The sequence below is a fragment of the Heterocephalus glaber genome, unplaced genomic scaffold, assembly GCF_053883595.1.
Source record: "Heterocephalus glaber isolate CG9 unplaced genomic scaffold, H.glaber_assembly_v1.0 deba00000818, whole genome shotgun sequence".
In the NCBI taxonomy this organism is placed as follows: Eukaryota; Metazoa; Chordata; class Mammalia; order Rodentia; family Bathyergidae; genus Heterocephalus; species Heterocephalus glaber.
The window spans coordinates 4,529,790-4,552,516 of NW_028258164.1; the positions used below are offsets into that span (position 1 = coordinate 4,529,790).

General features: G+C 42.3%; 1 protein-coding gene across 1 annotated transcript in view; it reads left to right on the plus strand.

The window, feature by feature from the left end:
• Impg1 (interphotoreceptor matrix proteoglycan 1) overlaps window positions 1-22,727 on the plus strand; it is a 146,020-nt gene that overhangs the window by 121,396 nt on the left and 1,897 nt on the right. The window contains exons 14-16 of the mRNA XM_087207761.1: window positions 410-629; window positions 17,374-17,473; window positions 21,691-21,760. Coding sequence (XP_087063887.1) covers window positions 410-629; window positions 17,374-17,473; window positions 21,691-21,760 — 390 coding nt within the window. The remainder of the gene's footprint in view (window positions 1-409; window positions 630-17,373; window positions 17,474-21,690; window positions 21,761-22,727) is intronic.

Sequence of the window (22,727 nt, forward strand, 5' to 3'; positions counted from 1 at the left end):
GATTTCAATAGGTCATATCAAATTTGTCTCTTCCGAACAGCAGTCTCATTTATACTGCTCAGACTGCTCCTGAGCTTAGTTTGGAAGCTGTTTTTGTTTACTTTCGTTTTTCTTTTAACAACTAAACCTGGCAGTCAAGCTTTGCTGATAGCATTGGCTTGGGTTCTTAAACATCATCTGTTTTCACATTTCATCATGAAGATCCCACCCATATCATTACCAAGATAAAAAGATGGAAATAAAGGACACAAATACTAGAAATAGATCATTAAGTCAAGGTGTTCTAGCCTCCCGTTAAATCCAGAAACAAAAATCAACAGAAAGGAACTGAAATATGTGCCTCAGACAGTGAGGAGTGTGAACAGGATTCACACCAGCAATTAATAATAAACTACCTTGTATTTTGCAGCTGGTTCCATATCTAAGATCCAATCTCACGGGGTTTAAGCAACTTGAAATACTTAACTTCAGAAACGGTAGTGTGATCGTGAACAGCAAGATGAGGTTTGCTGAGTCCATCCCATACAACCTCGCCGAGGCTGTGCATGGCGTCTTGGAGGATCTTTGTTCCATTGCATCCCAACAGCTAGATCTGGAAATAGACAGCTTCTCTCTGAACATCAAACCAGGTAAAGAATCTGACAAAGAAAGTTATGGGAACCTTTGGTTCATTTTGTTTTGTTTTGTTTGTTTTTGAGCATATTGTCCAGCTGTCAAGCCACAGAGATGAAATTTAAATTACACTTTGTATAACACCTTTTGGAAGCTCCAGGTCATGTTATCTGGCAGGGAGAGGGCTGAAACATGCAGGTTGAAGTTTTCTTACATCAAGAAACAAACAGCAGGCCGGGGATTCAGCTCAGTGGTTTTGCCACCTGCTACGCAAGCGCAAAGACCCGAGTTCAATCGCTGGTACCAAAAAAAACCCAAAAAAACAGCAAGCATGCCTCTGACTTCACAATCTGAGAGCTTCAATTTGATTTCAGAGCAAAACTTTTGCTGTGCTTGAGAAATGTTTTAAATGTAGCCCACAGCCAGGCTCATTTATATTCTGCTGGGAGTCAAAACACTTTCTTGGTGATCAGCAACAACCTGAGGTAGGAACCAGCAGAACCGCCTCTTCATCCTACAATTCAGGATGGGATCTAGCAGCACCCCAAGGAGAGCAAAACAATCAGATCACACTTCAAACTTAGGGAAAGTCACCCCACCACCACCAATGAAAGCACGTTCCAGCTGTACACTTGAGATCAGCTCCTATGTGTAGCATTAAGACAGAGTTAGGCATGGAGATGATCTTAAAGAAAAGGGACTCAGCCCAAAGCTGTGTGACTCTGATGATACAGCAGAGCTTTGGTACTATTGTAACCAGCTACTTCCAAATCCGGAACTGTTTCCACCAGTAGTTTCACACTTGCTCTGTAACTAACTGAAAGGGATTTTGTTTGTTTGTTTTTGTTTTTTAATTCTCTGGAGTGCAAGAGGGGAGGGTTCCACACCTGCTGCCAAAGACTTTTCTTTCAGGCAGATCCAAAGCAAAACTTCCTAATTGGCCATAAGTGAGTGAAGTGAATCTTTAACACTTTCTCTGGCTCTCTGTGAGCTAACAAAGAAGGCAGAGAGAAAAGGCCTTGAGCAAAAATACAAGCCAGGAGGCACAGGAGGAAACATTTATCTTTGACAGATCAGGCTTTTGAGCAACTTGAAGAAAATTGCTTCTCTGCTTTAATAAACAGGATCATTAAAAAGACAGAGCACCCATAGGCATGGAGCCCACATAGTCACTGCCAAACAGGAGCAACAAAGCGAGCCCTCCAGACCCCCAGAAATGAAAATCCTGCTAAATGTGGCAAGCTGTGTTACCTAATATAACAATGCCTCCGGGATGCCCACCATGCTGTGGGATACTTGGCCAATTTGTATGTCAGTGGTGGAACAATAAGGTAAGCCATAGCATGCTGGCCAGCCTGGGGAGTCCCCTGCCTGCTTTCCAGAGCTGGCTCAACTCTGGCCTGACCAGCTGAGAAGCTTCTAGAGAGAGGCATGCTAAAGCCAGGTGTAGCGGAGGATCCGAGCGAAATGTACTGAATGAGTGAATGACCATTCGTGGTGTCCACAAGGGAGGCTCTTTGCAAATGCAGGTGGAACGCTACCCTAAGCTTGACAATGATATCACAGTCCACACTCTGCTCCTGCCTAGGTACCTGGACAGTAAGAAAACCTAATTTTTTTTGAGACAGGGTCTCACTGTGCAGTTTGGGCTGGCCTTCAACTTACTATGTAGCCCAGGCTGGCCTTGAAATCATGGCAATCCTCCTACCTCAGCCTTCCGAGTACTAGGAAGAAAACCTAAATTTTTAATGCATGAAAAATTCATAAAATAATGAATGAATGAATGAATGAATGAATGAAACAAGTTGCTAAGAAATGGCTGTGGTGAGCCAATTAAAACACGAGCAATGGGGCCGGGGATTTAGCTCAGTGGTTCTGATGCCTGCCTCGAAAGCGCAAGGTCCTGAGTTCAATCCCCGGTACCAAAAACAAAAAACAAAAGACATGAGCAATACTTCAACCAAAAGGTTGAACAGAATTAGAAAGTAAAAAATAGTCATACAACTTACAAAATCCACAACAAACTGAATTCATCTCTCTCCGTCAAAATGTGTAAATTCAGTATCCCTAAGGGCTCCTATTGATGCTGTGTGTGTAGGTGAGATGAGAAACTGTGCCAAATGTTTTCCTTCTGGTCAGCCCTGAGGGACGGGGAGAAGGCTGGAGCAAGCAGGGAGGGCACAGGGGCACTGACCAGATGGGCTTCCTTACCCACCGCGGGGGAGTCCTGGTGTGTTACTTCTCAAGGCACAGGGCTGACTCAGCACGTAACCAGCAAGTGGACAGAGAGCTGGTTACTGGGACCTGGAGCATACTTAATCCAAAACTGTAAGTTTTCATCCACAGCACGTCACATGCATGAAAGGCCTGGTCCAAAGGAGATGCAGAAAAGGGACAAGGGACATTTAACACTGTACTGAGATCAAATTGATGACTTTTTATTTCAAAAATACTTTTAAGGACCATTTTCTTATGTGCCAGGCATTGTGCACATCCCTGTAGGCTTGGGAGAGTGGCCAATAAGCACTACTGAGTTTTAAATCTCAGCTCACTGAGACCCAGGAGTATGAACAGGAGATGATGTGAAGCATTCTTGTCCACCTCTGAGGCAGCCTGTGACAGTGGGTGACAGGGAGGATTGAGCTGGTGGCAGCAGCTACACAGGACCGGGCTGTGGGTCAGGACATGGCAGGGCACAGGCTGCTGGGCTTCAGCCTGTGACCACGGACATGCAGCGACCAGGCAGCACTCACTGGGACAGACTCAGGAACACTCCCAGCCCTGTCATCATCCCCTTCCTGCTCACCACACTGCCTCAGTCCAGGCCAGAGGCAGCACACAGCCCAGCTCCCCACTCTGCTCCTGAACAATTAATTTTATAATTCTATAAATCTGCATATCTTATACAACATCTTCAATATGAAATCTAAAACATTGCTCTTTCTTTAAAAAAAAAAAAAAGCCTGTACTGTTATAGTAAAATATTTCTGACACTCCTGTAAAATTTCGATTTAGGCAGATAAATATATAATTACTCTTTTTTGTTGTTTTTTAGGGGTAGGGATTGAACCTATGGTTTTATGCATGCAAGTCAAATGCTCTACCACCAAGCTATATCCCCAGCCCCCTATTTTGACTGTAGAAGAAATAGGTGTCTAAATTTTAAAATAAAGGATACATATGCTGAAGATTTCCCATCATTTTCTTCTTTTTTTATCTAGCAATATGACAGCTCTTTTGGTGTAGTCTTTGATGGTGACTGGCTGCTCCAGACTTTCTTGGGGGAATATTTGAGGAATAGCTGTCGTGCTGACTGACAAGTGAGCTGATTAAAAAGTCCTCCTAGTAGAACTAACCAGTGCAACCAAGTGACTGTGCTGCCTCTCAGGTTCCTAGACCCTGGATGAGGAGAACTTTATTAGGTTCTGGAGAACAAGGGCTCAAATTCCAATTTTCATGGCTCTTGGCTCAATTGCCTGTATGAGAATGGGGGGCTGGGGCTAAGATACAGCAGTGCCATCCTCCAGCAGGGAATGGAAGAGGCTGCAGGGACACTGATAATCAAAACCCCTGACAGCCCAGAAGGTCCTCTTAACAAAGACAAGAAGTTTCTCTGATTTAGGTTTTGATCCTTTGAGTCTTTGCCTGAACTCAATGATGCTAGTCCAGTCTCTTTGAAAGAGAACTTGAAACAGGAAATCATCACGGAGAAAAAAGGGCACTTGTTGGAAACACTGTGCAGCTGTCATTAAAAAATACAGTGAATGTTTTCACTTTTTTAAAATATTATTAGACATTGAGGCGATACTCTTAAGTGAAATAAATAGGACACAGATGTGTAAATACTGAATAGTTTCTCTGGTGTGAGAAACTGAAAGTGTAAATAAGGACTAAATGTATAATAGGTCATGTGAAATAGGAAGAAAAGGGCCAAAGGGGAAGGAAGTGGGAGGGCTAAGGGAAAGGATAGAAGGGAATGGGATTAATATGAGAAAATGGAAAAATAGGAACAAAATTTTTGTAAATAGGGAGGGCTGGAGGGGTTGAAGGGAGGGCTGGGCAAGGGTGAAAAACAAGAACCAAGAGAGACTATGTAAAGGTGCAAATTTCCAATGATGAATGTCATTATATTGTATACCTAAAATGTACCAATTATTAGAATGAATAATCGATAATGTAAAATAGGAATAAAAGGTCCAAAGGGGTAGGGGTAGTGGGAGGCACAGGGGAAAGGAAAGGAGGGAAAGGAAAAAATGATGAGAAATGGAAAAACTGGAAATAAAGTCTTTGTAAATAGGGAAGGGTGGAGGGGGGGAAGGGAGGGCTAGGAATGGGGAAAAAATAAGAACCAAGATGCATTATATAAAGGTACAAGTCCCAATGAGAAATGTAATTGTGTTGTATACCTACAATGTACCAATAAAAGAATTTAATACAAAAAAAAGAAAGAAAAAAGAGATAGAAGAGGATATCAGAAAATGGAAAGACATCCCTTGTTCTTGGGTAGGAAGAACTAATGCAGTGAAAATGGCCATACTTCCAATATTGTTATATAGACTTAATGCAATCCCAATCAAAATTCCAACAGCATATCTCACAGAATTAGAGAAAACAATCCTAAAATTCTTTTGGAATCAGTAAAGACCTAGAATAGCAAAGGAAATTCTAGGCAACAAAGGCAAGAAAGGGCCCATCCCAATGCCCAACTTGAAATTATACTACAAAGCTACTGTGATAGAAATGGCATGGTACTCACAAAACAAAACAAAACATACTCGAGGATCAATGAAACAGAATAGAAGATGCACAAACAACTCTAGACCTACTCAGCCACCTCATCTTTGACAAAGGAGCCAAACATCCTCACTGGAGGAAAGATAGCCTCTTTAATAAATGGTGCTAGAAAAACTTGAAGATTAAAAATAGACCCCTATCTTTCACTATACATTCTACATCATTTTAGAATTTATTTTCAAAGGGGAATAGTATTCATGTGGGCTTCTTTCTTCCCCTTCATTCTTTGAAGAACTGCTTAATATTCAATCTATTGTGAAGATCCTGATTTGCACTCTGTAGTGTTTAAAGAAGCAAGCACTAACACTGAATCTCTTAAATTTAGTGTATGTAAACAGCTTATAATATGTATTGTCTAAATGCATTTAAATCTCTTTTACTCGAAGGAATGCTAAAGTGAAAATACTGGTATGTGATCACACAAGACTGTCAATGCCAACACAGACAACACTAATCAGCATATCCTACATTGGATTGCAGTGCTCTCCAAATTATTTGAAAAATGCATACAAACAACTTGACTGATTTTTAAATGAGCATAAAAGGCCCTCTAACCTATGCAGGTTTCCCCATTACGCCTATAGAAAATGCTAGTGTGTTTTGCTCACTTCGTATGTAACAGTTGCCCTTATGTTGTGCTGTATCCTGTGCTTTTTCTGTGGGACCATTCCATTTAGGAACAAAGAGCACGATGATTCCAATCTTGTGTGTATTTACTAACCCTTCCCTGAGGTTTGTGTATGTTGGATATTGTGGTGTTTTAGATCACTGAGTGTACAGAAGAGAGAATTCAAACAAAATATTGCTGTTCTTCAGTTTTGTTTGTGGAATTTGAAATTACTCCAATTTAAAATAAACCACTGGACTGTGGAAATACATGTAGAATTGCAGTTTTAATTAAATACCTCTCAAACCAAAAAAAAAAAAAATAGTATTAGAGTGAAAGACACATTGCCATTAATCCCCCTCCGAATACTATCTGCCCTTCTTTTGAACACACTTATTTCATCATTCTTGCCACTTTCCTAAGCCGTTCTGAAAGTCCTCTTTTGTGAGGTCTTTAGTTGTGCTGTCCTAGCTGCCTTAATGTCCTGAATCAATTCAAAACACTACTTTTCATGGTCATTTTAACTTTGGGGAGGAGCCAGAGTCATATGGTGCCAGAGCCTCTGAATAAGGTGGATGAGGACACACCATGTGTTTATGAGCCTGCCTTTCCATTGGATGGCACTCAGCAGCACATTCACCTATTTTTTATTACATCTCATAAAATATTCATAAAAGAGCACTTCCAGAACTGCTTCAGAAAAAGGCAAGAATACTGGGATAAGTGTGTTCGAAAGAAGGTGGGGTAGTATTTGGAGGGGGATTAATAGCAATGTATCTTTCACTCTTAATATTTTTTTAAACTGAAAATATTTACTGTATTTTTAAGCCATTATTTTTTAATTTTTATTTTTTATTAGTACGTGTTTGCAGTACATAATGATTACATTCACTGTGGGGAGTTACTACATGTACATAATACATCTTAATTCTTCTTATGTCCCCTTTCCCTTCCATTCCCTTTATCTCTTGGTCCCCTTGAATTTGCAAAAGAGGTAGAATGTTTTGAGGGGGGATTGACAGCAATGTGTCTTTTACTGTAATAAATAGTTTAAACGTTGGCCTTATATTTTGATCAACCCTTACTGTTAAAAAGAAATACCTAGGTTTGTCTACGGGAGAGAATCCTTGAAAATAAAGAAGGCATCCTACAATTTTAACCTTTTCCTGGGTAGGGGGGCTAAAACACATAGCAAAACTGAGCTGCTGGACGTCCGCCCTTTTGCCTTTCTCTCGATACCTTCTCAGGGAAACAGCAGACAAGGGTCAGGGTGCCCCAAGAGTGAGGCCTTCCCACCCCGCCCAGAGCCTCCGCCTCCAGACTCCCTATCTTCCTTGCCTGTCTCCCCAACCTGTGCAATGAATCACTCCCCAAATATGAAAAACATACCTGTCACAAAAATAGACTGACTGTATGCCAAAGTTTTAACCCATGAGTTATTAGGGTAAAAATAGGGTAAGGAACATATAGCAGCTGTGGTTTTATGAAGCCAAAGACCAAAAGAGAATAATGGAGAGCACTGGTAAATAGAAAGCAGGAAGCACAGTTCCTGGATCTGAGCAATGTCCTGTGCATTAACGTCTAACTTCATAGAGCTGTAAAATGTCTGAGTTGTAATCAGTAGTAAACAGTGAGTCAAACATAGTTACTGCCTTCCTGGTATTGGCAAACTTCTTCTTCAAGGGGCACATAGTAAATATTTCAGACTTTGCAAGCCAAAAGGCAAAGTGAAAGACACGATACAAGTGCTTATATAACCATTTTAAAATGTACAATTCCTTCTTTTGACTTGCAGGTTGTACAAAGGCAGACAGCTGGTCAGAGTGGCCCCACAGGTGGTCCCTATTTACTTGGTGGCATTTCAGTGTGCTGACATGACTTTGAAGTCATCCTGGCAATTTTTTCATTATTTCCAAATGTTGGATAATTTTCCTAAACATCAATGATTACCCAGCTTCCTGCTCCTCTGGCCTGTATCTTTGCCATTACAGAAAAGTAGGCAAGGAAATGATAATACAAGTGTGACTTGGGTTCCGAGTTTATTCATACACTCTCTGAACAATTATGGATTTTCTGCCACGAGTCAGACACTATTATAAGCACCAGGACCCAAAGATGAATCGACTCTCTCTGTCCACAGACGGCTAACTGCCTAGCAAGAGAAATAGAGCAAACACAAAAGGCTGTGAAATGCTATAACCAGAATATGCACAGTAATGCTGCCAAGTTCAGAGGACAGAGGTGAGGGGTACCCAGGAGGCTTTGCAGAGAGATGGTGTCGCTGAACCGGGCTTGGAGGATGACGCTGGAGACGGGGCAGGGAAGGGTAGGGAGGAGCCCAGGTGTCCACCGTCATAGACCTGCGGGCACAGAGGAGGGAGGGGAGAGTTCAGACTAGAAGAGAAAGCAGGCTGAGCCAGTTCAGGAAGAGCCAGCTTGGTCTTCAGGCTTCTCTCAAACCTGCCAAATCTGTGTCCACCTCAGTGTCCTCTTTCTTTCTTTCTCTCCCACGACGTAGGGTTTTTTTAAAGTTAGACTAAAATTTTTGCAAAACTCAAGCACTCTTTAAAGTAAGTACGCAATGGTCCTGAAAGTGTTCTTAAAAACGTTTAGTTTATCGTTTGTAAAATGCTACATTTTTGGAAAGTACCTAATACAAATATATAAACAGGTTAAAAGGGTGGCACATAGATTAATGCTTCTTTTCAAAGCTTTGCTGAGGTAAAAAGTTTGAGGGTGACTTTGTGAATGCCACTCTTATTCAGAAAAAAAATTTAATGCAAAAATATAAGGCAAAATTAATGAGATTACTTAAGGATTTAAAAAGATTCTGAAAATATTGAGGGGAGGAATCCATGCTAAAGAAAATGGCATTAGGTGACTTGACCCACAGCCTATGAAATGGCCTGGGACTGAGCTACGTGGTGTAGAAACTTCAGAGAGGGGGTTAGCATGACTCAGGGCAGTGACAGTGCCCTGGAAGAGAAAGCAGGGACTGGAACTTGTCTGGGAAGGAGGACTGTCGCCGAGGGGGACAGAAGAGAGGACGAGCTTGGGTCAGAGAGAAAAGCCAGAGGCGAGCAGCAGCTTCAAAGGCTTCCAGTGAAATAATGGGTGGAGGCTGCTGAAGAGCACAGCCCAGAGGTGACCAGAACCATTTGCAGAAGGCAGCGCAGAGGCCAGACTGGACCAGGCATAGGTTCCTGATGTCGGCCTGCACAGCCACCGGTCCCAGGCCTCTGAGGAGGGTGTTCCTGAGCTGCAGCCACCAGGGGGCCTCTGAAAAGCGGAAGGGGCAGTCAGAGGACTTGAGTCAGGAAGAAGCCTGCCTGAAGGCCAGTGAAGATGAGAATACTTCCTGTCTCTGCCCCACATGGCCCATTTACTTGGTTCTGTTTGTAAAATCTGAAACAAAGTCCAATCAAGTCTTTTCTTTTTGCCTCATGTCAGAGTAGGAAAGTAGTTTGTAATAGTAAAGGCTGGGAAGGGGAAAGGCCCTGGTCCAGTTCCCAGCACCACCAAAAGAGGGGGAGGGGGAGGAGAACGGGAAGGGAAGGGGGAGGGGGAGGGGAGGGGGAGGAAGAGGAGGAAGAGAGGTTGAAAATGCTCTTGGAGCTGTCTCAGGCCTCGAGGTCAGCATCAGCATCCCACAGTACCATCAAAACGGGGGTCAGCAGTCCGTTAGGCCAGATAGCCTCAATAGAAGAAAAGCCCACACTGTTATGACAGCGGTGGGTTTGCCGCTCACCTTTCGAAAACTCTGAAGAAATGAATCTGTGATGTAAAAGTATAAACCAATGTTAGAACTTACTGTGATTTACCAACTGAAAAACCAAATAAATTATGGCTTGCTCGGTATTCTCCCGGCATTCCCAGCAACCAGCATTGTCTTTCACTTAGGCTGCTACGAAAATTCTTGAGAAATATACAGGGCTTTTATACCAGTGAGCTGTGCAGCTTGAAGATCTCAAAAATGCAAAGCCACATATAACTTATTCTCTCCTACCTAACACCTCCTCAAAAGCAGGCAGACCTCCCAGCTGTGGATGGTAAGGTAAGCACTGGGATTCATTACTGTCTGGCACACAGGATGCTTTCAGCACAGACGTGCATGGACAAACTCATTTTCCCTGGAAAATGCATTGTCAGACTCCCTTTAGCTCTGAGAGGTGGTAGATGTCACTCATCACAATAAAGATGATAAAAACGGATAAGAGCTACTGTTCACTGACACTATTTTGAATCTTAATAATATCACACAGTAGGTAGAACCCCCTTCCCTCTCGTACAGTTGGAGAAACTGTTTCAGAGAAGTGTAAATAATTTATTTTTTAATGGTCACACACTTGCCAAGTGCTGGAGCCAGAATTCAGACCAAGGACTGCCACCTCCTTTGACTCTGCCCTGCGGCCTCAACACAGAAAGGAATCTTACAACCCCCCCTACTGGGTATTCAGTGGCTGTTTAATCTATTTAGAAAAACTAACAATACATTTTAATTAACCCTAAATGAACTGTGTTACTTTCTCACTTCACCAAGGGAAATTTCTTATAATGTTGTTTGGGTTTTTTTGGTGCTGGGGATCAAACTCGGGACCTTGCAATTGGGAGGCAGGCACCGGAACCACTGAGCTAAATCCCCGGCCTTCCTATAATGTTTTGTCATAGCCCTTCCTAAAGCGGAAAAAAAAGGCTTTGATGTTAGGAACAAGTCTCAAACTTCCAAATGCCCCTTTCTATCCTCTGCTAGAAGTATCTCTTCCCGGCTGGGACAGTTCCTGGAACTCTCTTTCCAGGAGAGCCTCCCTGTCCCCTCTATTGGCCTCTGTGTCCCAGCCATCTCCTTTCCTTGCTTCCTGGGACGTCATCACTAGGGATTCTGCTCAGCTCCTGCTGCTCCCAGTAGGGAGCACCAGCACTGGCTGCACTGCCCAGGACAATTGGCCCCTCCTGGGTTTCCACCTGGACCCTCATCCCACACCCAGCCACCCTGAAGAGCTTCCTCCAGATGCTCCTGGAGTCCTTCCTCCAACCCCTGCCCTTAGAATTCTCCCTGCACTGACTGCCACCAACAGGGACAAGCCCAGCATCCTGGGGTCTGGGACCAGTGACCCCAGGACCTGCTGCGCCTGACCCCAAGGACCAACACCTCAATCGAGGAAACCCCAAGGGGACCCAGCACACAGGACGTGCCCACCCCAGAGACCACGATGCAACAGCAGTGTTCCCGAACCCTCTGCAGCCTCCTGTCACCAAGGTCACCTTGAACTCGGAGCCTCTGCAGTCCACTGGGCCTCCTGCCTATGAGGAAGGCAGCAGGCCATGAGCTCCATTGCCTGGGCTCTCTTCAAAGGACAGCAGTCCTGGAGTCTGCCTGGGGGTTCCCACTCACCCCTCACCCCATCCATCCCTCAGGGTGTCCCCGGGAGAACCACCAGAATGGATGAAAACTCAAATGGCCCAAATCCTTGGCCATAATAGCTACAAAGGACTTCAGTTTCCTCGCCTGTGAAAACAGTGTCAGAAACATCTGTGTGTAATGAAAAATTATGGAAATATTAATGAAGACACTTAAATAGTTCAGCACAGTGCCAAATGGGTAACAGTGCTCAATGAATGTGAGCTTCTCGTTCATGGAAGTGATTGCCATTTCTGCTCCTGGCACAGCTGGAAGTTCAGGGTCACCATCCCTGGGGACACTTCAGGAACAAGTCCTAAGTGCTCTGACTGCAGCCAGACTCCATCTGGGATGCTCAACAGAAGGCCAGGCCATCTGGGTGCCAGGATGGACCTAAACCTTTCCCACCAGCTGCCAACCAGTCCCTGAGATGCACCTGACTCACGAAGACCTAGAGCACTGGGCTGTCCCACCTTCAGAAAAGCCACCCACATAAGCTAAGGTAAAAAGTTAAGTCATCGTGCCATGGAACAATCCTAGTACGCCCAGAAGATGACCCAAATCACAGCCTATGCTGCTGAGCATAGTGCAGGCTCCTGGAGAGGGTCTTCTATGGTGCCAATGTAAAAACAATCTATTTACAAGGAATTCACACCCATTCAGGGGGCTGAGGCAGTTATAGACCAATCAGTCCACAAACTTACCATGAGGATTTCATTTCCTCAGCTCTACATAAAATCTATATGACTGGAAAACGTTTTTTCTGGAAAACAGCATCTGATTTTTTTTCCATCCTAGTCTACTGCTGATTTCAAGTCTCTTGTCCTTCCTCTTTCAGGCTTTAGACACTCTTCAGACAGAAGACAGAGGGTTTTAGGTTGTTGCTACATAATGTATAATTATTTTTATCACTGACCAAATCTAGAGCAATGACTAGGAAGTTTGAGCTAATCTGTTTTGTATAAATGTCCAGGGATGTGCAAAGGAAGAGGCAAAGAGTTGTATGGCCAACCCACGAATGAATGCATCATTCTAAAGCGACACAGCTGGGGAGAAACAAAGACCGAACGTGATGACAATGCAGGGATGTCTTTGCCTACAGAAGTTCTACTAAACTCATTCACCAGAGAGCCAGTCTTTCCTCTTCTATCTCATCTGTGGCTCGTCCTCCCTAGAATCAGCCCAGTTGTCAGCCTTTGCCTAAAACCCAATGTTCATTGAAAGATGACATGGAAGTAAAGAGAGTCACCAGAATAGCTAGAGGAAATGTTTTTAAGGTAATGCAAGTGGAAGCAATATGAGTCGCTTCACGAAGTGGTCTCTTCTGAGCCTAATTACCTGGTCACCTTCATCTGCAGTATCAGCAGTGGTCCAACGGCGCCCTCTTGGGGCTCTTCCCTTCCCTCGCTCTCACACAGTCCACAGAGTAGAGTTCACACAAACAAAAGGCCTTAATCTAAGAGACCGTCTGCTTTCTGGGTCTTGGCTTCCTCATGTGCAAAGTGAACAAATTAGTCTAGAAGGTCTCCAAAATGCCCTCTAGCTCTAAAATTCTATCTGAACTCTACATTTTTATATATGGATAAAATAAAACTTAAAGCAATTACCCAGTCTGAGAAGTGCTGCAAGTTCTGAAAGGCCAGGTGGCTATTTGTCGAATGAATCAATGTTGTCGTGTATGCAGGATGGCACACACAGCAACCAAATAAGCTGCTGCTTCTCTACTGCCTGGTACTGAGTATGGGACAAATGTTTGGTATGGCACAAATGAAGTGATTCCTAAACTGCTTGCATCCATCCTTCAAATATACCTGACTTGGGGCCCCAAAATTGGATAAACTCATTGCTTCAGCACCACCTCCCTCCCTGTGCAATGTGAAACTTTACTGATTCATGGACTGTGCCTGGCTAGGCTCATGGAAATCATGGTAAAATGGAAACATTTATTTTCACAGGGAAACTTGGTTTGGGTTACTTGCTATTTTCTGTTCAAAGAAGAAGAACCCTTGCATGCAGCTGTCCAGGTTAACTATGTTTCTCTATTGCAGAGGGAAATGGAGCTCCTGACTATTCCCTCCTGGCCTCTGTTTTCAAGAACACAGCTCTGAGTGTAAAGTGGTTGACAGTTGTTATTTACTAAACCAGGCCTTGGACATGCAATCTCCTGGGTTGTCAGTGTAAACAAGTTATTCCTAAACAGTGGCACGGCCAGCATTAGGAACCAGGAGGCAGGGCAAGGCAATTTATGGTATCCATTCCCAAAGCTGCAGAGAAATACAACTTCACAAAACCGCTTTAGCAGTATACTTTGCTGAGATGTCCCAAAGCACATTTTCAAGAACCTGCTCTTGCCCAACTCTTGGGCTGGTCACAGTGGTCTCCCTCACTTTGGTGTCTTCACCCCAAGGAAACAGTGAACAGAGGTGTCCTTTGGATTCTCCCCTAGCCACCCATACAGTTTCCAGGTCTGTAAATTTGGCCAAGGAACTGCTGTAAGAGTCACAATATGGTACAAGAGACATGAGCTTGTTAATAACCCTAAGAAATGTAAAAGTAAAAAGAGAAGAGGATGGGAGAGTTTAGGAGGGGGGGGAAGAGGACAGGGAAAGATTAACCTGTTATATTTATGTCCTAAAACATATTTTTCTTTATTTTCTTATTTCTATTTGTATTATTTTGAGATGGGGGGGTTCTCAATGTGTAGCTCTGACTAATCTTGTGCTCCTGAGCACAACTGATCTTTCTGAGTACCGGGGATGACATGCACATGTCTCTGAGGCCTTATTTTTATTTTCGATTGACACATAATGATTGCACATATTTATGAAGTTATAATATGACGTTGCAATACATGGATCCATTGTGTAATGATCATATCACGGTAATGAATGTGTCCATCACTGTAAACATCTATCATTTCTTTGTGATGAGAACATCAAAAATCTTCTAGCTATTTTTAAATACATACTGCATTGCTGTTAACTACAGTCACCCTACGGTGCAACAGGACACATAGAATGTACCCCGTCCCACCTGCAACTTTGTACCTATGAACTGACCTCTCCTCATCCTGTCCTCCCTCCACTCTCTCCAGCATGTGGAGCCTCATTCTACTCTCAACATCAATGAGATCAACTTTTTTAGATTCTGTGTATGAGTGACATGGCGCACTATTTGTCTTCTGTGCCTGATTTATTTCACTTGCTATAATGTCCTCCAGGCTCAACCATGCTTCTGAAAATGATAGGATTTCATCATTTTATGGCTGATTAGCCTTTCACTTTGCATATATGCACCACAATTTCCTTATCCACTCTTCTAGTAGTGGACATTTAGGTTGATAACATATCCTGGCAATTGTGAATAGTGCTGCAGTGAACATAATAGCACAAATCTTTCTTCAATATCCTGATTTCATAGGGCAGGGGATTTAGCTCAGTGCCTCACAAACACAAGGTCCTGAATTTGATCCTTGGTACCGGAAAAAAAAATCCTGATTTAATTTCCCTTGGATATATACCCAGTAGTGTGATTGCTGGATCATCTAGTAGTCCTATTTTTAAATTTTTTATGAACTTCCATACTGTTTTCCATAATAGTTGTACTAATTTACATTCTCACCAACAGTCACACAGCCTTTTTTAGAATGTATTTTGCTATCAAACCTCTTTTTAGTATAAAAGTTATTAAATCCTGCTGAATTAGACTTTTGCAAATGTTCCCACTTGGAAAATATTGGGCCAGACAATCTTTGAAGTTGTCCTAATTCTAAAAATTCTAAATCCTGTTTATATATCTTCTAAAGCATAATTCTGATCATATTTTTTTCCTTGCTCATAACTCTTCTGTGATTCCCACCTATTTGCAAAGTCCAAATTTCTGGGGGGCATTAGAGGTGGCAGTTAGGAAGGGCAAAAAAAAAGTCCAAATTCCTTAGTTGGGCATTCCAAAATCAACCTGTGGTGGATTAACTAATGATCAACTTGGAACGCCCAGTTGAACTGAGTCAGTACAGTTCTGGGTGTGGAAGACCCACGTGAGGATTGTTGACAATGGCATAAAAAGAGAACTGGAAGGGAAGATTGTATGCTGTTCATTTTCTTGGAGAAGCTTGCTGTGCCTGGGTTTCCTGATACAAGCTTAACTGTTCTCATCATCAGAAGAGCTCGAGTTCAGGTCCTCACTGTCACCAGGGATGGCTGCTGTTCTCATCGAGGGAGCTCTGGTCTTCACCTTGAGCATCGCTTCCTGGCTGCATGTAGATCACTTAGCCTGATGGCACAGAACCTTCACCCTGCCAGTGCAGACTTTCTAGCTTCCACCACTGGCCCTGGGGCCTTCCTGGTGCAGAGCCTCATATGGACTTGCAGGAGACACTGCTGTGGGCTTTAGGCCTTTGCACTCGTGGACATTGCCTTGGGATCTAGACCTTCAGCTGGACTTGTGCGGGATATTGCTACAGAATCCAGGCCCAAGCCTGGATCCTTCGGGTCTCTGGTGCATGGACAGATCTCTCGCACTCCTCTGCATTTGACCTTTTGGGTGAATATTATAAAACAATCCTGTAAATTATGTGTCCTATATTAAATCTATTCCCTTGTAAACTCTGACTACAACACAGCCCTAACAAACCTTTCTGGTCTCAGTTCCTTTCCTTCCCATTCACAGGTTTCTGTTTCCTTCTAACTCAGTTTCCACTGATCCCTTTTCAGGTTTCTGTCCATGCTGCCATCTTCAGTGGAAATGTCTTTCCCAGTCTTTGTGTGTACAAACACAATCCACTTCATATACTGTGTTCAAAGCCACCACCTCCAGGATGAACACTTCTCTATATTGAGAGCTCTTAGACTAGACTAGGTCTTGGGGGTCCTTGTGAAGAATTAATCCTATACATGACTCACTTCCCCTAGAATTCTTAAATGGACAGTTTTACTTGCACATAATAGATGCTAATTAAAAGAATAGTGTGAAGGGCAAATGGTTGATGTAATGAAACCAGAAACAGAAAGCAGAAAGAACAGTGAATGCAGGACCTGTTGCAGTTCTGCCATCCACACTAGTGTTTCGGGATATCAAGAGACCAAAGAGGCAGATGGGTGATACAGGAGGATTTATTCCAGGTATTAGGTGTACACTGGTACAGTGGACTAATGTCCAAAGGCCAAGCCCAGAACAAAAGAAAGGCTCCAGTTTTATATATTCGGTTGGTGGGAAACTGGAGGGAGGGGGTGAGGTTATAGAGGTGAGACAAAACAGTCACTCTGTGATAGCCTTGTAACTTATCCTTGAAAGAAGACAGAGCCTTCAGAATCTTGTGAAAACAGTGTCATAAACTTTGTTTAAGGGACATAGTTGCCAATTTTATCTGTACCAGAATGAGGACTTACAGGTAAAGGGAGTGTGGGGGGGGGGGGGATCTGAAAGGGGGGGACTGCCCAAGGCTGAGAAAAACTTATCTAAGTCCTGCTTTACTAGGAGACTCTGTCCATTTGCTTCTCTGCTGAGAGCTCTGTGACCTCGGTGCTAAAAAAACAAGGGAGGTGGAAGGAGCCACTGGCCTCCTGGAGCTGAATATTCTGACATGTTTTGATTTATCTGCCTTCCAAAGCAATCTGGGTTTGTTTGTTTGGGGGGATCGAACTCAGGACCTTGCACTTTTGAGGCAGGAGGCGGAACCACTGAACTAAATCCCTGGCCCTAAAGCAATCTGTTTTAACAAGGTTTCTAGATGATTCTGATGCATCCTAAAGTCTGTAATTATAGTTGGAACTAAATGTATTATCATATGTCTATAATTTCATCTTTCAAAGATAAAAGTGTAATTGGTTCTCTTCTCACTCTCTTCTGTTATCACCACTACATGACCCACTCCAAAGTGGGTGATGCCAAATACCTTTGGTCTCTTGCCTTTAACTGCTGCCAGCCACTCAAACATTCCTCAAACTCTGCCCATCTCTTACAGATGACCCAGAAGATCCCTGCAGATCCCTGGCTTGTGGTGAATTTGCCCAGTGTGTGAAGAATGAGCAGACTGGGGCTCAGGGAAAAGGAGCTCCATGCAGGTAGGTCAAGCGCACTGATGTCACTCACTACATGCTACTTCCAAGAACCCTAGTGTGGGAACAAATCCCTCTGACTAGGATTCCCAGCTGCCCTGAGCATCAATGCTAGCTGCAGGGGAGATGTGAAGATTCGCACTTCTCTGCAGGGCAGTGGGGTGGGCAGCACTCAGGAGAGGCAGCACCGCAGTACAGCTGCCACATGGAGCCCTGCTCCAGGCTCAGGGCAGGATTTCCCTAGGTGACACAGGAGACAGAGACCCCAGACAGTCTGCAGACAGAATGTGTCTACCCTACACTGTGCATGTGTGTTAAAATGCAAAGAGTTTTCCCTCTTTGCAAGCATGACAGCTTTCAAAATAAGAAAGCTAAAAAAAATACAGAAAATTATAAGAAGATAAATGCTTTGTGTAATTTATCACATTAACTGCTATCTTTTGATGTCCATATTTATATCATTGGAATCTGACTATATAAAATGGAATCAGACTGACTTGTTTTGTAATCAGCTTTTTTCAACCTAGAATGTTTCCACCTGTTATTCAATATTTTCTATTTTAATCCTATATTAGTTCATTCCCTTTCTTTCTTTTCTTTCCTTCCTTCCTCTTTCTCCCTTTCTCCCTCTTTCTCTTCTTTCTCTTTCTCTCTTTTTCTCTCTCCTTCCTTCCTTCTTTCCTTTCTTCCTCTTTCTTTTCTTTTCTTTTCTTTCTTGTCCTGAGGAATGAACCCAGGGCCTTCACACTGAGCTACATCCCCAGCCCTTTTCAATTTTTTTTTCCTGTTCTATTCTTTTTTTTTGAGACAGGGTCTAAGGCTCCCAGAGTGCTGGGATTACAGGCTTGGGTTACCAGGCCTGGTTTAGGAGTTGGTTTTCTAGAAGTCTCTTGATGTGTTTAGCCAGACATTCATTCCTGGACAGAAGGGGTAACAGAAGCTTTTTGGAAGGAGGAGAAGAGAAAGAGGTGGGATGCAAGTGTGTTTATATGCACAAACCAGACCTCAGTGAGTAGTAGGTGGCCTTAGGACAACCATGCAACACAACACCACCACTTCTTCTCCTGTCCTGTGAGGGAAACAAGGACTGCATGTGGACTGGCCCTTCCCTCAGAGTGCTGCTCCAGCGAGAATGCCACCCACCTTTCCCAGTAGCTGCCACCAACCAGCACTTATCAGGGTGCTGCTTGGGGCTCACTGCCTGGACCCACAGCAGGATCAGATCGGCCTGGTTCGCTTTGCTACTGCTCGCTCTAGTGGCTACAGGCCCTTATTTCCCACCACAGGGACTCAAATGGAGCCACAAAAAGCTAAAGTGACTTAGCCTCTGTCTTGGCTAAACATATCCTGTTTGTCTGAAGTCTTAACACTTTAAAAACAAGCACCTGATCATGGTTAGGAAGCAGTATTCTGAAGTCAGACTGTGGTTAGAATTTCAGCCTAGCAATTTAATAATCAAGTGCCCTTGGACAAATTAACTTCTCTAAACCACAATTTCCTCATTCTGTAACTCAGATTCATACCACCCATCTGTTGGATTACCTCAAGAAATATATGAAGTGATGCTTAGCAAATGTTTTTACAAAGATTAGAAAGCACAGAGTATGCACTCAGGGAAGTGGAAATGCTGCTGCTTCTGTGAATTTTCCCCAAGTGAGTCACAGCTTGAGCCCTTCGTGGAGTGTGGCATTCTGGTTCTAAAGTTCCTCTGGAAATGAAAAGTACAAAAGAAAAATCTTGAAGTACAATGATGAGGGGTTTCTCTGTAAGACAGCAAAATGTACATAAAATAGTACTTAGAACTAAGACACTGAAGTAGGCACGGAGACTAAGACATGGAGACAGACCATAGGTAAACAAAATAAATATAAGCTACAAAAATACCCTTCCATTGTTGAGTGTCCCTCCTGGATCCTGTGACCTGCTCCCACTCATTTCTATTCCTCACAAGATGCCATCATTTATGTGACTCTGACAATTATATAAGCATCAGTTGACAAAGCATAATCAATCATGGATCAGACATTGGTTAAAACTAGAGACTGTAAAGTTAGAGCCAAGTCCTAATTTGAGCTCTGGCCTGAGTTAGGTACAACATTAAGCCACACATTTTTCCCTTTAAGCTTAAAACTTCTTGTCTATATAACTGGGTATTAGGAATAAATTTGTGGGTTTAGGTAAGGAATAAATTAGATACCCCTCAGTATAAAGTACTCAGCTACTAGCATTATGGGGGCTGATTCTACCAACAAAGACCAGCGATGTAAGGTAATGCTGAGATTCCCCTAGCTGGGCATGGTAGTGCACACCTGTAATCCCAGCACTCTGGGAGGCTAAGGCAAGAGGATACCAAGTTCCAGCCCACCCTAGGCAATTTAGTGACTTAGCAAGATTCTAAATCAAGATAACAAACTACAAAAAAAAAATTTAAATTTCCTAGCTGGCACTTTAAACTCAGAAGCAAATGTCAGAACATCATGTAACTGTGAAGAAAGCATTCTCTAAAGAAGTTTGTCGTTCTACGTGGAAGTGAAGAGATAGGAGAAGAATATTGAGCGCAAGTACTTTACTGAGAACCCAAGAGAAATTTCAGTTGGTTCAGTTGTCATTCTACTGCAAAGTCACAGTCATTCATTATATTTTCACTATGGTTTTCCTTCTAGTCTTTTCTTTCATTCAGTATTCATGACTAGACTCCACACCTTTGTTTCCCTCAATTCAGATGTTCTATACATTACCAGTAGATTGATATACTAGAAATTCCCTTGCAAAATTCTCCCAGGAATAAACAAAACTTTCATTTTCAAAGGTCTTTTTTGCTTAATGAGTTTGACTTTCATTAATCACAATTATCATTACACATATATAGAAAATGCAAAGCTACATCTAGCAAATTATGACTTTTCAAATCCAAAGATTTTCACTTTTGTCTTTTAATAGGCTCATCTGATCTGTGGCATTATTTATAATAATGAAACTGTTTCCAATATAGGGACCAACTTAAGTAAATCACAGTAGAAAGTGATATTTATGAGGAAGTTTTAATAATCATGGAAGCATTAAACTACAAGGCAGTCACATGATTGCCCACATTGTAGAACTCAGGTGGTGCTGGGAAGGTGGAAGTGCACTGTTCCTTCTAGATATCTGTTCCTAACTTCCTTTGGAGAGCTTTCTCCACTGGACAAAGAGGAGACTGGGGAAGAGGGAAGTGGCGGGGTTCAGTAGAGTTCAATTCCAGTTTTAAAACCTCATCTGGTTAATAATGTGAGCATGTTAGGCAAAGGTGAAGGTGTGCTTCTCCTGGTCACCAGGTCATTTGAGAAGCTTCTAGTGTTGTCTTCCCCTCACTTGGAATCTCTTGGTTCTGATCCCAGGCATCTACCAGTCCCCTAGTATTGTTAAAGTTTTCATATCTCTCAACCTGGGCAAGTAGGAACCAAAAGTGCTGCCTCTGAGGGTGAAAGGGGGAACAAGGAACTTATTGAGCAACCCCCTTCTAGGACATTTCCAATCCCTACCCCAGTCTTCTTTCCACCAAGCAATGGGAGTGGGATAGGGTTTTCCCTCCTTCCCCCTTTCCCTGAAATTACACTGGACAGAATGTTGTGAGAAATAAAATGGTCTACCAGTAAGGGAGTATGTATAGGACAGTATCCTCAAACGCTATGCCTATTATGTAATGAGGAAAAATACAAAATGCAAAATATGTATGCACCATCACAGAAATTATGTAATGCATTCATATGGAATTATATACATCAAACTTTAAAATAATTTTCATTTTTTAATTTTATGAACAAAATACTATTGTAATTGTTTTTCAGCAACTAAATTCAGAAGTTGACTTGAAAAACAACTCCTCATTGCAAGATGAATTTGTCCTCTCATCTCTCTCATCAGTTTCCTTCAATCCTTCTGAGACCACTGACCAAGAAATCTTAGTTTAAAAAAAGGAAAGCAAAAGTTTGAGTGTAGAAAGCATTTTCCTCCAGCTCTAATGAAAGACACATGCAAAACTATGCTATTCATATTCACTTTTCACAATTTCTAAAATAAAGTAGTAGAGAGCTGTAGTCTCTATTAATCCCCAGAAGTAAGGTATTATCCCTTAACAATATGCAAGAAGAATTTGTATCTCTCAAATCAACCTCAACCTCCAAGGATTAATGTTGTTGATAAGACCAGGAAATTGGATGTCATGTTTTTGTTTTCCTTTATAGGTCAACAGATCACTCTAAAAACCAAGTACATGAAACACATGGTAAAAATTTCCAACATCTGCAAAATAAGGTAAAACTCTACCTTCCTTTCTTTTATAAGCTGGTTTTTAAAATTTATCTTGTTTTTTTTGAGACAGTGTTTCCCCACCTGCTATGCAGCCCAAGCTGGTCTCAAAGTGGTGATCCTCCTGCCTCAGCTCCCATATGATGGGATTGCAGGCAACTGCCACCACACCCAGCATTTCTACATTTTGGTTTCAGTTACTGAATTTGAATTTTGAAGTAAATTTAAAACTTTTCTGTACTTAATTGTTTTAAGAATAAAGCACTTTTATTTGGTAGACTTTTTAAATTTAGTGTTGTTAAGAGGAAACAGTTTTTTCTTCATGCAAGAGACAGAAACTGTCATTAACTGAAATAAGTACATAAAATAACAGAAACAATCCAAGTATAACATTCCCAGCCTTTTCTTGTAAAAATATACGTGTGGGTAATCAAATATGTTTCAACAAAGCTGAAATTTTCACAGTAATAATATTCTTATAGCACTGAAAAATTTCATAGGAACTACTGAAATTTAATATCAAATAATAATCGCCAAACACAAAAACATGTTGAAAAATATGTATAAGAAACATGATTTGTGAACAATGAGGAACTTCAAAAGTTTCCAAACTTCAGGTAATGTTTTCACGTCCTAGATGTCTTTTATACTCATCCAGTTAGTCAATTTATTTTACTAAGGTAATTTCGTCTTACAAAGGGAAATAACTTGTATACTGCCAGGTTATATATAGCCTACATAGAGCTTTAGAGTTTTTAAAACAACTTTCTGAAAAATATTGGACATTTTTAGCCTAAAATTACCTATTTTCAAAACTGGTACTGGCCTCTGATGCTAACAATGTCTGCCTTACCCGAGATCTGCAGTGCTGGACAAAACACAGCTTCAGAGCCTGCACCTGAGAAAGCTGCCAGGGTGCAGTGACCGAGCACACCAAATACGACCATAACTGCAGAGACCCAATTGCATACTG